At 42.9% G+C, this 14,171-nt stretch overlaps 1 protein-coding gene across 8 annotated transcripts in view; it reads right to left on the reverse strand.

The window, feature by feature from the left end:
* Positions 1 to 4,963: 4,963 nt before the first annotated feature.
* SIPA1L1 (signal induced proliferation associated 1 like 1) overlaps positions 4,964 to 14,171 on the reverse strand; it is a 150,734-nt gene continuing 141,526 nt past the window's right edge. For 7 of the 8 annotated variants that reach the window (XM_083505743.1, XM_083505738.1, XM_083505740.1 and 4 more), the window contains 5 exons: positions 11,746 to 11,968; positions 10,867 to 11,013; positions 10,042 to 10,156; positions 8,678 to 8,759; positions 4,964 to 7,585 (listed from right to left, as the gene is read on the reverse strand). In XM_083505743.1, coding sequence (XP_083361869.1) covers positions 7,442 to 7,585; positions 8,678 to 8,759; positions 10,042 to 10,156; positions 10,867 to 11,013; positions 11,746 to 11,968 — 711 coding nt within the window. In that variant the 3' untranslated portion in view covers positions 4,964 to 7,441. The remainder of the gene's footprint in view (positions 7,586 to 8,677; positions 8,760 to 10,041; positions 10,157 to 10,866; positions 11,014 to 11,745; positions 11,969 to 14,171) is intronic. The other variant, XM_083505742.1, reaches the window with a different exon arrangement.

Consider the following 14,171-nt stretch of genomic DNA (forward strand, 5'->3'; position numbering starts at 1 on the left):
TTGAATGTTATAGACGTATTTAAACTCTCTATTTTATTGTGATTTCAATTGTATGTTTTTAATGGGTTTTTTTTTTAAAAAAATGTAAGATTTTTAAAAATAATTTGAACTGCCTATAGTAGCCTAGGAAGATCAGAAGTAAATTATTAATATCTAACCTTTGATATTTTTAAAACTAGGTGTTCCTGGCTGCTTAGTACCAGGCGGTCCTGGATGATACTCCTTATCTGATCCCAATTTCACTCTGGCTTCAGACCTGGGAATGGGGCAGATGGAAATCTGAGCCAGGAGGGAGAAGGAGGCAGGCAGAGGCCCTGTGATACTTAAAACCAGGTTTGTGAACAGAAGATGTGCAACGGAGAAAGCCTTGCCCTATTGCCATGCCCTACAACTAATTCCTTGAAAAGGGCTCAGAGATTTATCAGGCACTAATGTCCACTGCTCTGGTTTCGCCAGAAGCAGCTTAGTCATGCTGGCCACATGACCCGGAAAAACTGTCTGTGGACAAACACCAGCTCCCTCGGCCTGTAAAGCGAGATGAGCACCGCAACCCCAGAGTCGTTTGTCAGGGGTCCCTTTACCTTTTAAAATGATGGGCAAGACCTTATTATACCCACAATGTCTTGGGGGAGAGCTGCAGGATTTGCCTGAGTGTCCATTCTCTTTTAATTAGAGCTTGGTCAGCGGCAATTATTTCTCTCATTCAAGAAAATTGGAGAGCAGAAGTACAAGACAAGCAAATCTGCACAAACATTTGGCAGGCAATAGCAGCACCACTATTTTCTGCTCAAGCGGAGCCTGCCTTCCATTCCTGCCCTGCAATGTCAGCATTATTACAAATAAATACATACCTGTGTATAGTGATGTATCAAATTAAAAAATGTAAGAAGATGCCTCATACCAAGTCAGGCTACTTGCCACGTAGCCCAGTATTGTCTTCTTTGACCAAGAAGTGGCTCTCTTGGGTCTCAGGAAAAGGTACAGTGGTACTTCGGGTTACAGACGCTTCAGGTTACAGACTCTGCTGACCTGGAAGTAGTACCTCAGGTTAAGAACTTTGCTTCAGGATGAGAACAGAAATCACACGGTGGCAGCGGGAGGCCCCATTAGCTAAAGTGGTACCTCAGGTTAAGAACAGTTTCAGGTTAAGAACAAACCTCCGGAACAAATTAAGTTCTTAACCTGAGGTACCACTGTATTTCCAGTCACAGTGCCAGGGACTGAACCCAGGACATGCTGTGTGTGACAGAACACATGCTCCTTAAGCCAGGGATGGGGAACCCTTGGCCCTCCAGATGCCCTTAGATTCCAGTGCCCATCTGCACCAGCCAGCATGGCCATGACAGTGCCAGGCAAGGAATGTCCAGAGTGAGGAATTAACCGTTCATTGTTAAAAGCACCCTTACAAGTTAGGGAAAGGTATATCCACCAGTCCTATGTCTCTCAGCTACTTCTGGGTGTGCATCTGATGAGGCAGATATCCTGACCTTGGCTTACATATCTCCCCTATCCAAGTTGCATGCAAGAAGGCGCAGACACTGCCTGTGTTTCACTTTCTGCTCCTCCCTCTTCAATCCTCTTTTGGTCCTGGGAGACAGAGGAGCAGGAGAGGCGGGGGCAGAAGGAAGAGGCTTTTATTCTCTTTTTCAGAAGGAAAATAAAGTAGTAACAGAAATTTAAAGAGAGCGCTCTCCTCCTCACATGGAAAATCTCCCAATGTTTGCATGGGCAGACTGAGCAGATTTGGGCGGTCCAGTTGCTAGGGTGCCGGGTGCCCTCTGCATGGGCTTTAGAAAGATACCTGCTCTCTGCCATGCTCAGCATTCAAACGGCAGCTGCCACTCAGGTAGGTCGCTGGGATATTTCTCCTGTTTCTTCAGCCTATTGTTGGGCAGTGCAGAGGATACTTGCCTTGACCCGGACGCCGGCAGTCTATGCTATGCCACTGGGATAAGTCTTCTAGGAGGCTATCCTGGAAGTTGCTCCAAAACCAAAGGCAGCCTTCTCTCCAGTCACAAGAGAGAGGGGTCACATAGAAACTGGCATTTTCTAATTTACAGCTCACCCTTAGCCACTGTATCCGTTCATTTATCTAGTTGTTGGTTTATTTGGCAGAAATGGGAAAGAGCAGTATTTTAGAAGCAGAGGGCGAGGGATTTAATTAAAAGAACAACCTGCAAGGGCAAGGAGAATCCCCTTCCCTCAGTGCCCCTGAGGCAAGAGGCTTATGCTTTTCTGTCAGCTGTTTACTAGGATCTGCTTCCAGCCTGCTAGTAAGGCACTGCATAAGAAGTTGCACCTTGAGGAGGTATCAGCCCGAGATGATGGATAGGTTTCCTGGAGTACTGAAAAAATCGATGAGGCAAGGAATCTGCTTTAATTATTCGGAGCACCATCTGCTCAACGTGTCTCACAGATGTTGGCCTAGATCCAGAGGTATATAATGAAATGTGCAGCAGAACTGGGAAGAATGCAGATTTTCCTGAAAGGCATCTATAGAGGCAGCGGCATGGCAACAGAAGAGCCAAGGAGCGCAGCAGCAGCTGGCATTATGCTCAGAGAGCTCATGTGTCACGATGAGGAGACGCTTGCTTTTATGCTGGCTGCACAGAAACTTCAGCAACTGTTTTTTTCAATGCTTATTTTTTGCACTGATCAGTGAAATTCTTTCCCTAAAAAACCCCTTAGTTAACAATAAATGACTTGTGAGAAACTGGTTTTCACAGCTTTCAATGCACTGGGAATAAGAGTGCTTCAATTCCCTAAAAGTCAGAGAATGGGAGAGACAGGTGGCCATCTAGCCTCTGTTTAAAGAGCTCCAACACTGCAGAGCCACTGCTCTCTAAGGGAGTCTCTTCTACTGTCATACAACTTTGACAGAAACTGCTGGGGTGGAGGAGTGTGCTATGGCAGCTGAAGACCCAGAAGGAGTGCGCATATATTTCTCCTCAGGGGTGAACAGCTCACAAGGGCTGCCTTATGTTGAGATGCTGAAGACATCTTCTTGAGGGGTGCCTTGCCACATTCAGCAAGAGGCAAAAAAATCTCCCCAAACCTCTCTCTGTTGGTGTGAAGATGAGAGCACCTACAGTACCAACCCTGAATCAACTGCAGTCAGACTCAGCAGAAGACAATAGATCCTCAACAGGTCAATCATGGTTCTTGGTCTCTCTCACGGGTATTATCTTTCTGCTGCATTGGTATCAGTGATGATTTGCCAGGAGTTCCTAAGGACAAATGCCATGAATTGTTCTAAATACAGAATATGAACTCACGTTTTGTTATTCATGTTTCTTTAACTGCTGTCCTTGTCCAAACATTTATTTTCTACAGTGGTACTTCGGGTTACAGACACTTCAGGTTATAGACACTTCAAGTTACAGACTCCGCTAACCCAGAAATAGTACCTCTGGTTAAGAACTTTGCTTCAGGATGAGAACAGAAATCGTGCTCCGGCGGTGTGGCGGCAGCGGGAGGCCCCATTAACGAAAGTGGTACCTCAGGTTAAGAACAGTTTCAGGTTAAGAACGGGCCTCCAGAACAAAGTAAGTTCTTAAGCCGAGGTACCACTGTATTCTGGTATGGAACGGATGTACTAGTGGGGTTTAAAAAAATAAAAATAAAATCTTGCCTAGCGAATGCATTGCTAATCTGTGAGTTAGATCAGGGAAAGGGATGTTGCTCACCTATAATCATCCCAATAATTGGCCATATTAGTTTGGGATGATGGGATGTGGAGTCCAACAACATCTGGAGGGTGAAAGGTCACCCCCTGCATTAAATAGTAAATCAACCAAAACAGAAAGGCTGCAACTTGCAGCCAACATCCGTTTGACATGGGAATGGTGATTTGATAAATAAATAAAAGGTGAAAGGAACATTTCATGGTACACTTAAAATATGCTTCCTTTACGAGTAATAAAGGGACTTGTATTAAAGGGAAATTACTCACTTCAAGAAATGTGCAAGTAAACAAAGGCACAAGCTAATACAGGAACATCTGAATATCATCAACACAGTGTAAGTTCAAACAATGAGATTTAATATTCTTCATTGCCAAGAATGCCAATAAACCAAAGCACCTATTTCACAAAACACCCAAATGCCGCACGCCCAAATAAAACCGTGATCAGTATAATCAAAATCAAGAACGTCTCCTTCAGTGCCTTTACAACACACAGGTATGTTTACTCAGAAGTCAGTCACATTGTGTTCAAAGAACCTAACTCTTGAATAAGTACTTTTAAGACTGCAGCTCGGGTCTCTACAGTGGAAGTTATAGTGTCAGCCGGATCTATGTCTTCTCAGAAGTAAGCCCAAGTTAAAGTGCAGCCCTGCTCCCTATAAGAGAGTGTTTGGAGTTGCAACTGAAGTGGTGCAATACATTACACATAAAACAAATCCTCATAGCTCTGCAAGAGCTTCCCAGTTCATTCTGGAGAACTGGGGAAGGGAATTGAATCTTGCTCCCTAGGGTCGATTGCTCTGTTCTCCCACTCTGAAAAAGGTCTCTTTTTAGCATTTCAACACATTTTAGTGTCCAGGAATGGTTGGCCAACACACTGCATTGACAAATGTCCCATCTAGTTTGGCTCCAGATAAGCACTCTGCTATGAGGAAGTAAGGCTCTCACTCAAGCATCAGAAAGAAGTAGCCGGGACCCCCCTGCACAGCAACCAGCACCAGCCTTCCTTTTAATGCTATAAGTGCTATTGTAAGGGGAAATTAAAGCAAAACCACAATTAATGGATTTGTTTCTACTACAAGAAAGATAGGAATGTGCTAAAATGCAAGAAGGGAAACTACAAAGGCTATGGAATGGTATGTGTAAAAAAGAATTGTGCATATATATTTTTTAAAAAGTTTTTAATCATTGTCTTTATGGATTCTTAGGCAGGTGATGTGGTGGGGAATCATTATGTAAGGAAAGCTCAAAGAATGAAAATAAACAGGATATCGTATATAGAAGAGCCTTTAAAATGAATTTTATTGTCAGATTATTATTTTTTACAAGTAGCCTTTTAGAGGCTTCATACAAGAACTCTGTTGCAAAACTCTAATAAATAGTCTGCCCCAAGTCCCACTGTTTAAAATAAAATAAAAACTAAAGAGAGAAAAAAATAAGTCAGGATGCTGAGAGATGTTAGCAATATTTCCCATTTACAAATTACATCAGGCATTATATAGATCTCCTTCATACAAATTATTGAAGATGAAAAACAACAACAACACCCTAAGACATTCTATCTTTCTGCGAAAGCACTCCAGAAATACTCTCAAACCAATCCTCTCACATGGCCAAATGTTATTGGGGGGAGAAACACCCTGAGGGGATTTTCATCGAATGAAGCTGTAGGTCAGAATGAACCATGTGGGTTTGCACAGTTAATTAAGAGTTATGAAAATGCGTATCAAAGAAGGCCAGGAAGACTCAATGGAAGGTAAAGAACATTCCCAGTGATGAATGAGGCCTAGAACACAGGGAAGGAGAGGAAGGTTGGTGAAATGGACAGGCATGGGCTGCTGCCGTTAGGTGCAACAGTGCGTAGGAAAGAGTATCAAAGCTGCATGCAGAGAAGGTCACAAATGAGATTTACCACATGCCACTTGAAACAAAGCTTAGGCAGGCTGCAGGGCACACCGGTTTCTTCCCCCAATACTAAGACTTCATTCCTTGCCGATGCGACGTTTTATGGCAGTTCTAATGGAAAAGTCACGTGCCAAAGATTCAAGAGTAAGGATTCTTCCTTCTCCCGATTCTAAAAATCAAGGGAAGACTTCGATCATGTTAATAAAGGAGCCCTCCCATTGTCTTTTCACTCGGGGCAATGATGACAAAGTTATTAAAAATTTACTTGTATGACAGACGCCTGCTGCATGGAACGCAACTCGCAACGGTTGCTTCACAGCTTCGCCTTATTTTGGATATGTATGAGTGCTAAGAAATAACACATGGGCAGTGACACTGGCGTGTCCTATTAAAGTCTCAATATGCAAGCCATTAAAATGAAAATCCATTGAGGTCCACAGCATTCAGGCACACATGGCGTTGTGTGCAGTCTTAACAGTACAGCACGTTATCTGTCAAAAGGCCACCAATGGAAACTGGGGGTTGGTATTGTCTCGTTCTCCTTTCCAAGGCAAACTTCAGGGGTGCTGCATAAGGGTGCTAAGCTGCTAGGGCGGGGCACGGAGAAAGAGCTTTGGCTCATTTCCTTTCTCGGGAGTAGGCCCTGTCAAAGCCCACAGACCACTGCTTCCTGGCCCTTTCCCTCCTTGCTGTCTGTGTGCAAGCAAAAGACAAAAACGAGGAAGCAGGGTAGCATCCTCTACTTCCCGCTAGGCAGTTGTGCAGATTGGGCCCAGAGGGAGAGAGAAAGGCATTGAGTGGAGAAGAGGAGGAGACCCACGGATGAAGAGTGTCTGGCCCAAAGAGCTCCCCAAACCTAGAATCCACACTGGACATAATTACACAATTTCCAGATCAACAGGAGTGGGCTATCTCTATTAAAGAAATGTAAAATATGCAATGCTATCAGGAAGGGATTGGTGAGAGAAAGGTCCCTAGGTAGGAAGACACAGAGGGCAGTTCTTACAAAAGGAGTGAGTATTCTCTTCACTCAAGGAGCCTGAGAAAGGATATCTGTTCCGTATATCAAATTTGTACTGCCTTTCTGTCCCTTAGGTAGCTGGAAGCCCATGCACTTCCACTGGAAAACAAAGGCGCAACAACCACCGATTCCAAGAGATGTGCAGAAATGGAATTGGGTAACTTGCCATAGCCATGGCTCAAGTCTCCACTGGCTACACTGTACACACTTGTACACGTGCAAACTCTAGGGGAAATGGCTCTATACAAGGTATATGGAGATAGCACTAAGGATGGTCAAGCACAAATCATTAAGGTGACACCCAAAACAGAGCTCACATCCTCTGGCTTGTGGAATACGTCAGAAACAATAGAAAGGAAGCAGCAAAACAAACATCTTCCTAGTTTTCTAGAAGTTGTAGTATTTGCCAAAGCAGCAAGAATAAAGCAGATTAATCTGAAACTGATACAAAGGAGTGAATAGAAATAAATAGAGGCAGATGGACAGTTATTCTGGTCCACTCTCCCAAGTCATTTTGTACAGGACAGGTAAGGAGAATGTGCAAAAAAATAAAGACATTCACATTTTAGCAGTTAAACTTTATTTTCTTTAAAATTACTTTTTTTGTTGCTTTTATTTTTTTCCTACAAAAGGCAGACAATGATTGTTGATCTGCAATAGTTCTGGGTGCTTGCAGAGATGCAAAAAAAGGGCAATCAGAGTATGAAAGATGTAAAAGTGCTCTGACTGGACTTTCAAAGGTCATGATTAGTGTGGTATTAAAGCAAAGTCCCACTACAGAGGTGATTTCACTTTTTTTGCCAATGTGTTTGCTTCAACGTGTGCTGTTCTTAGCTCATATCAATTGTGTTGAAAACCCATTCCGTGAATTTCTTCAGTTTCTCAGAAGCATTCTGGGATTCCTCTTGTAACCGTAAATTGTCTTCTCGCAAATGCTGAACTTCGGCCTGAAGATTGGCTTTGTCTTCTTTTTCCTGGGAGGAATGAGCAAAAGACAAAAGATCTCAGATGGCGGATTCTATGTGGCAAGCCTTATAGTGATCACCAGGGCAGACCTTCATCAAAAGGGTGTTCTCTCTAAGCTCCCCAGGCTTCCCGCCTTCTAATTTACTACTACTACTACTACTACTACTACTACTACTACTACTACTACTTATTTTATTATTTCTACTCTGCCCATCTGGCTGGGTTTCCCCAGCCACTCTGGGCAGCTTCCAGCAAAATACAAAAACAGAACAAAACATCAAGCATTAAAGACTTCCTGATACAGCGTTTTGAGATGTTGTGGCATGCCAAGTTTTCTGGTATTTGCGATGACATTCCTTTCCCTCTTCCTAGGTGCTTGTGCCATCAATTCTGCTGAGTTTTCCCTTATAAATCCAAGGCTTCCTCTCTCTGCCAAACAGGAAATGGACCACTGGCCGATGCAAAGCATGATCTCCTCTTCATCCGCCATCAGTAGGACTCAATGTTATTCCATGTTTCAAACAAGATGCGACAGCAAACCACACACTTCATCAAAAGTGCTTGGGTTTTCAAATTATCACTATATTATTCTATTAATATAGTTATTCTTAACTGCCACAGGTCTCTCCATTCTCATTAGAATTACAGTATGTGGGCTTAAATCTATCTTTTCCTGCCATGCTCTCAATGAAAACCACCACTGTCACCTCTGGTTGGGTGGCTATTAGTTACAGGAGGTAAGCTCCCACAGACACTTGACTTCTGAGACTAACAGCTGCTGTGGAAGGCAGATTTTATTTGGAGTGTTGTGGTGGGAGAATAAAGGGTCAAGTTCTCTTTCTGCACTCCTGACAAACACCCCCCCCAGCAGCTATGCATAACAAAAAGCACCAGTGGCACTTCAAGTGAAGGGTTTTGCACTTGGTTTGGCTGTAAGAAAGTACACCTTCTGATTTCATCTCCTATCTATGTTTTCGTTCCAGGGCTTCTTAAAAGCTCTGTTTTGAAATACAGCATGAGATCAGGGCTCACAGAGCTGTTAGCTCGGGCTAGCATTTAAACAGAAATAACTCAGAAGTTCTTTAAGTCAAAATGTTTACCTTCTTTAAATCCTCCTGCAACATTCTCAGCATACTTTCCAGCTGGTTCACTTTAGAAGCAAGAGAAGGAGGAGATTCTTTACTGCAGGAAGGAGGAGACAGACACAGAGTTGTTTACTTTCTCTGTGGCCTTATGCCAGTGCCGCCCCCCCCCCAATGCTTTGGACTCCAACTCACATCAGCTCCAATGGCTAATGGTGGGATGATGGGAGTTGGATTCCAATAATGTCTGAAGGGCACCAAGTCCCCCATTCTCTGTCTTATGCAGACAGAACCAGTGGTTTGCTTTCCTTAATCACAAATCAGTGTTACATCTGCATATATAACCCCTGGTAAGGAAAGGATGTTAATCAGTAAGAACACAAGGCCCCTGTTGAAACAGATCACGTGTCAATCAAATCCAACATTTCATTTCCAATTCCAGCCAATCAGGCACTTCTTGGAAGCTGTGGAGCAGGGCATCCTCCGCAGGTGTTTGCCTTCGGGAGCTGGTTTTCACAGGTATATCAACCCACCCATTCCCTACTCCCCCCAAGAAAAGCATATGCCCCTTTCTTTTTTCATGGTTCTGACCAGGAAGGATCCATTCAGATAACAAGCACTACATTTCTCCTTCTTTAAAAGACATCTAAGCTAGTTGACATTACCACATTCTGCAGCAGTGAATTTGCCAGGTTAATTATGCACTGTGCTATTTCTTTTGCTCTGAACCTATTGCATCTTGTTAACCAGGTTAAGGCACCAAATCAAGGTTAGTGCTAACCAGGGTCCACCTGTAATAATAATAATAATAATAATAATAATAATAATAATAATATATTATTATTATTATTATTATTATTATTATTATTATTATTATTATTTATACCCTGCCCATCTGGCTGGGTTTATGTTTGTGGGAAGCCTTAGCAACACGTTTCGGAACAGCTGTATAGACTTTGGGTTGGTTTGGCATCCAATGACAGCAACTGCATATTTCTAATAGCCCTTCTGGAAAGACTGATCTAAAAACATAGGAAGACTCTCTCGAAGGTGGACCTCTTCTAGAGTTTTAAAGCAATGTGTGCTCCTTGCTGTAGCTATCGTATGATAATACTACACATGTCGTCTTCTCCATCAACCAGACAATGATTATTTAAATGCTGATGAGCAGATCCTTGAATTCATCCTCTCTATCAGGGATGGGGAACCTGTGGCCCTCCAGATGTTGATGGACTGCCTACGCACAACACCCATGATCCTTGGTCATTGGCTATGCTGGCTGGGGCTGATGAAAGCTGGAGTCAAAGAACATCTGGATGGTCACAGATTCCTCACTCCTTCCCTAGAATAAACTGCCAAGCATCATTTCACATTTTACATACCCAGTGTAAGGCTTCATCTGAGCAGGAAGCTGATCTTCGGTTTGATCACTGTTGGAAGCAACACTGACAGGTCTGTGGTTTTCATCACTAGTGGCAAAAAATGAGGCTCGCTGGACTGGAGAGAGACACACACACACACAAACAAACAAACAAACAAACACATGCCACAAAATAATTATTTTTTTCTTTTGCAGCAGAAGAAAGCAGTCTTCTTTCACATGAAAACAAAACAGGAAGACAAGGAAAAGAATGTCCTGTAACAAAGTCAAGAACTGGAATCCTCTTCTGAGAATGTTTTCATTTCAGATAATCATTACAGAACTGACTATGTAACTTTATGAAGTGGTGTCTGATTTTGTTTTCCTCTTTCCTCCTCATTTTCTTCTTTTTATGTCATGTATTCCTTGCAGGAACAATCCTGTTTTAATTGATCATGTATAAGGTGCTCTGGGAGCCTTTTCTGCTGAAAATGCTAGTTATATCACTAAATGGTCCACATTCCTTTAAAAAAGTCTTTCTGGCCCTGTGGCAAAAGGCTGCACATTTAAGCCTTGATATTTGCAAATCAAAATAAGGATGAACTGAAAACAATGATTGACAGCAAAGCACCTATTGCATTTCAGATACAATAATAAAATGGGAAGCACACCAAAAATGCAAAAAGAAACTGCACTGGAATAGTGTTAAGTGACGTAAGATTGCCATTGCAACTGAAGAGGAAACGTGGGTTTCAGAGCTGGAAAACCTATGCAAGACATGGCAAATTAAAACAAATTTGTAAAGAGGGTGTAAGAGCTTTTGAAGCAGTAACCTGCCAAGACCTACCCTCAAAGGCTTTGGCAGCATCTACCAAGTTTGACCAGTCTAGGTCAGAAGCAGAATCGGGCAGAGGCATGAGACCAGGATCTGGCATGGGCTGCCTTCTCTGATCCTGGATATCTGTGAGGGAGCTGTCAGAGGCAGAGAACTCTCCTGAAGCAACAAAGAACATAGACAAACACACAATTAAAAGCAGAAATCAGGAAAAGCTAACAACACTGAAATTCAGCTGAGAGAATATGCTAAAGAAACCATTTTCTTCTTGAATTTCCACAGCTTCAGATCCACATGGAAGTTATTCAAAAGTGAAAAGGAAGGTAACTGAGCATTATAGGCCAGATTAAACTAATAGGTCCAGCCACTGAGAATGCCATTCTTTGTGCCATTGCTGTTCTGGCTTGGCATATCGGTGGTATGGTGAAAAAGGAACATACCACTGATTTTAAAGATTGTTATTGGTCTGAAGAGTTCCTACGATATGTCTAACATAGGTCTAAGTTTCTAAGATAAAGCCACATAGAGCTTTATAGGCCAAAACAATCACCTTAAATTATGCTCCAGAGCCAATAAAGAGCCAAGCGGATGCTGGAGGCACTGGCATAAAAAGCCAGTAATGACCACCCTCTTCAAAAGCAGGTCTTATATTCTGTATCAGTTGTAGCTTTTGAACCATCAAGGGCAGCACCAAGCAGAATACATTGCAATATTCACGTTCCAAGCTTACATAAGGCATGACCAACATACCTTTGAACCCATCTCTAAGCACAAAAGCACGGCTGGTGTGAAAGAGGCTTGCTTATTCTGAGTTCTCAGGACAGAGCAGGCTGCCGGCTGAATCAAGGCACGGCACTTTCACAATAATACTGAAGTTGGAAGCATACTCACCGTGTAAGGATTTCATTCCTAACGTGTACGACGGCCTTCTTAATGGTAATGACTTGGGAAGAGAAGGATATGTGCTGGTGAAAAGGACATCATTTGGCAGGGCTTGGTCTAGAAGAGAAGCTCGCGAGGGGAAGAAGTGTTCCCTTTGACTGCTGTAAATACTCTCATCTGACAGAGTCCTCTGCAACGCACGCCTTGAGGTAGGAGTGCTGGGGAACGGAGACTGGAAGAAGAGACAGGAGCGATAACTGCCAGTAGTACATCTCAAAAGCGCATGGTGTTTTTTAATTTGTTGGAAGCCACCCAGAGTGGCTTGGATAACCTAGTCAGATGGGCGGCATATTAATGACAACAACATGTAATAATAAGGTGATTTTAGAATGTCCCTTTAAAAGTGAGAACCAGTTCCGGTATAACATTTCGTCCCTTTCAGGTCTTTCAGAATGGGTGCACAGAAAATTGTAGTTAACCTGTACCGATTCAAAGGTTACACGTGTCTGCATCCCAAAGGCATTTATACCCACAGCTACAACGTGGAAAAACATATCTGGATGTACACTGGACTAATTTTAAGTAAGCATGTCCCAAAAAGGACTAAAGGCCTATCCTGAATTGTAAAATCAATATTCTTAGTGATATTCTCCTGTCTGTGCTAATAACATGATAACCTGCTCTCACGTAACAAAAAGCGATCAGGCATGCTTGGTGGCTGCTTGACATTTTCTGAACTTCAGGGAGATACATGTTCTAGCGCTGCATCCATCCTCCAAAGAATGAAATACATTTTAGAAAGCACAATGTTCATTATGACCGATATGTGTGTTGGAGGGTAAGCCTGTCTGTCTGTTAGTCCCTTTTTAAAGGGGTCACTGAACATTCCTGCACTTGAGTGCTCACACAACCATGTTCCACCAAACAATGTTTGCTGGGTGCTGAGAGCAGCAGGGTTGGAGAGGCTGTTTTTTTCAACAATGAAATATTATGGCCAGAGTGCTAGGTAAACATCTCCAAGAAACAGAAATCATTAACCCGTGAAAGTTGCTTGGTGGATCCACTACAATAAATGAGTAGCATCTGTGCCTTTACTGCACAAGAAAAATCATCTAGAAGGCCCCTCAGACGGAAAAGGCAATTCTCATTTCTTCTACTTCTTGCATTTTCTATTTTATTATACAATAAACTTCCAAGACAGTGCTGGAGAGAATCTATCAATTCAGCAATATTCCTCCTACACAGAGAAGATGTGGAAGGAATGGCTCTTACATGTGCATGGTAAACAATGCTAAAAGCATAGGTCTCCCTTAGTCCCTTATCTCCCCAATCTCCCCAGTCCCAAATCTCTCAATCATCATCACTGATTGGCTACAAGCGCTGCACAGTGAGGTTGTAGCAGGAATTATTGGGTGACGTGTAGGCACCAGAAGGGTGGGATAGCAGTGTGCCAAAATAGAATTAACCTCCAAATCAGAAGCTTATTAATTATTTCTCCTGTAGGAATTTTTTTGAATCCTTACATTCTGTGTTTTTGTATGTACAAAAGTTATCCAAGAGTTGTTGTGGATAAAAGCCATAGTGTAGGGCAAACTTCTTCTTTTGTCTGAGAGCTGCGTGCCACCAACACTTTCTCACTTCCACACCCAGGACAGATACACACAGCTCCCTTCCTCAGTTGCTGGGGCAGTTATTGCCACCTCTCCATTCATTAAGATTAATCTGATGAGTAGGGAGGGGTCAAATTGCATGCCCTTCAGGGCTTCACAGAGAGGTTTAAAAGTTCTCTACCTACTCCAATGCTGTGGCTGCATACTTTTTCTCATTTCCTTCTACTGCTGCCAAAATTGCTGGGGCCATTGGGGTGGGGGGACATAAAATTTGCTGGGAGGGCTGTACCTGGTCCCCAGGGTAGAAGTACTCATCCCTGAAGTGAGTTGCTCCTGTATGGCTTGTTTATGAGAAGAGAGGAGAAAAGAGAAGAGAAGAGAAGAGAAGAGAAGAGAAGAGAAGAGAAGAGAAGAGAAGAGAAGAGAAAAGAAGAGACCTCAAACATAGGAAGATGCTTTATACAGAATCAAGAACATTGGTCCATCTAGGTTGGTATGGTCTTCAATGGCTGGCAGTGGGTCTCCAGGGTTTCAGGCAAGGGTCTCAAGGCAGCTACTCTACCACTGTACCAATGCATATGAGTATCTTTAGAGAGAGAAAGAGCAAGCCCACTCTGCTACTGCATATCTTCTGCCAAAAGTTCTGTAGTTGTTCAGGCATGGTGGTAACTCAGAAGCTTGGTAGACAAACAACTTATCAAAGAGGTGAAACTCTTTCTGGACCAGACCTCACTTTACACTGCAGATGCTGAACGATATGACTATTGCGTACTTGGATTTTAAAAAATCCCCACCTAATGAAATGTGCCTGAGACAAACGTGGGG

This window comes from Podarcis liolepis (genome assembly GCF_965112155.1).
Source record: "Podarcis liolepis genome assembly, chromosome: 1".
Lineage (NCBI taxonomy): Eukaryota > Metazoa > Chordata > Lepidosauria > Squamata > Lacertidae > Podarcis > Podarcis liolepis.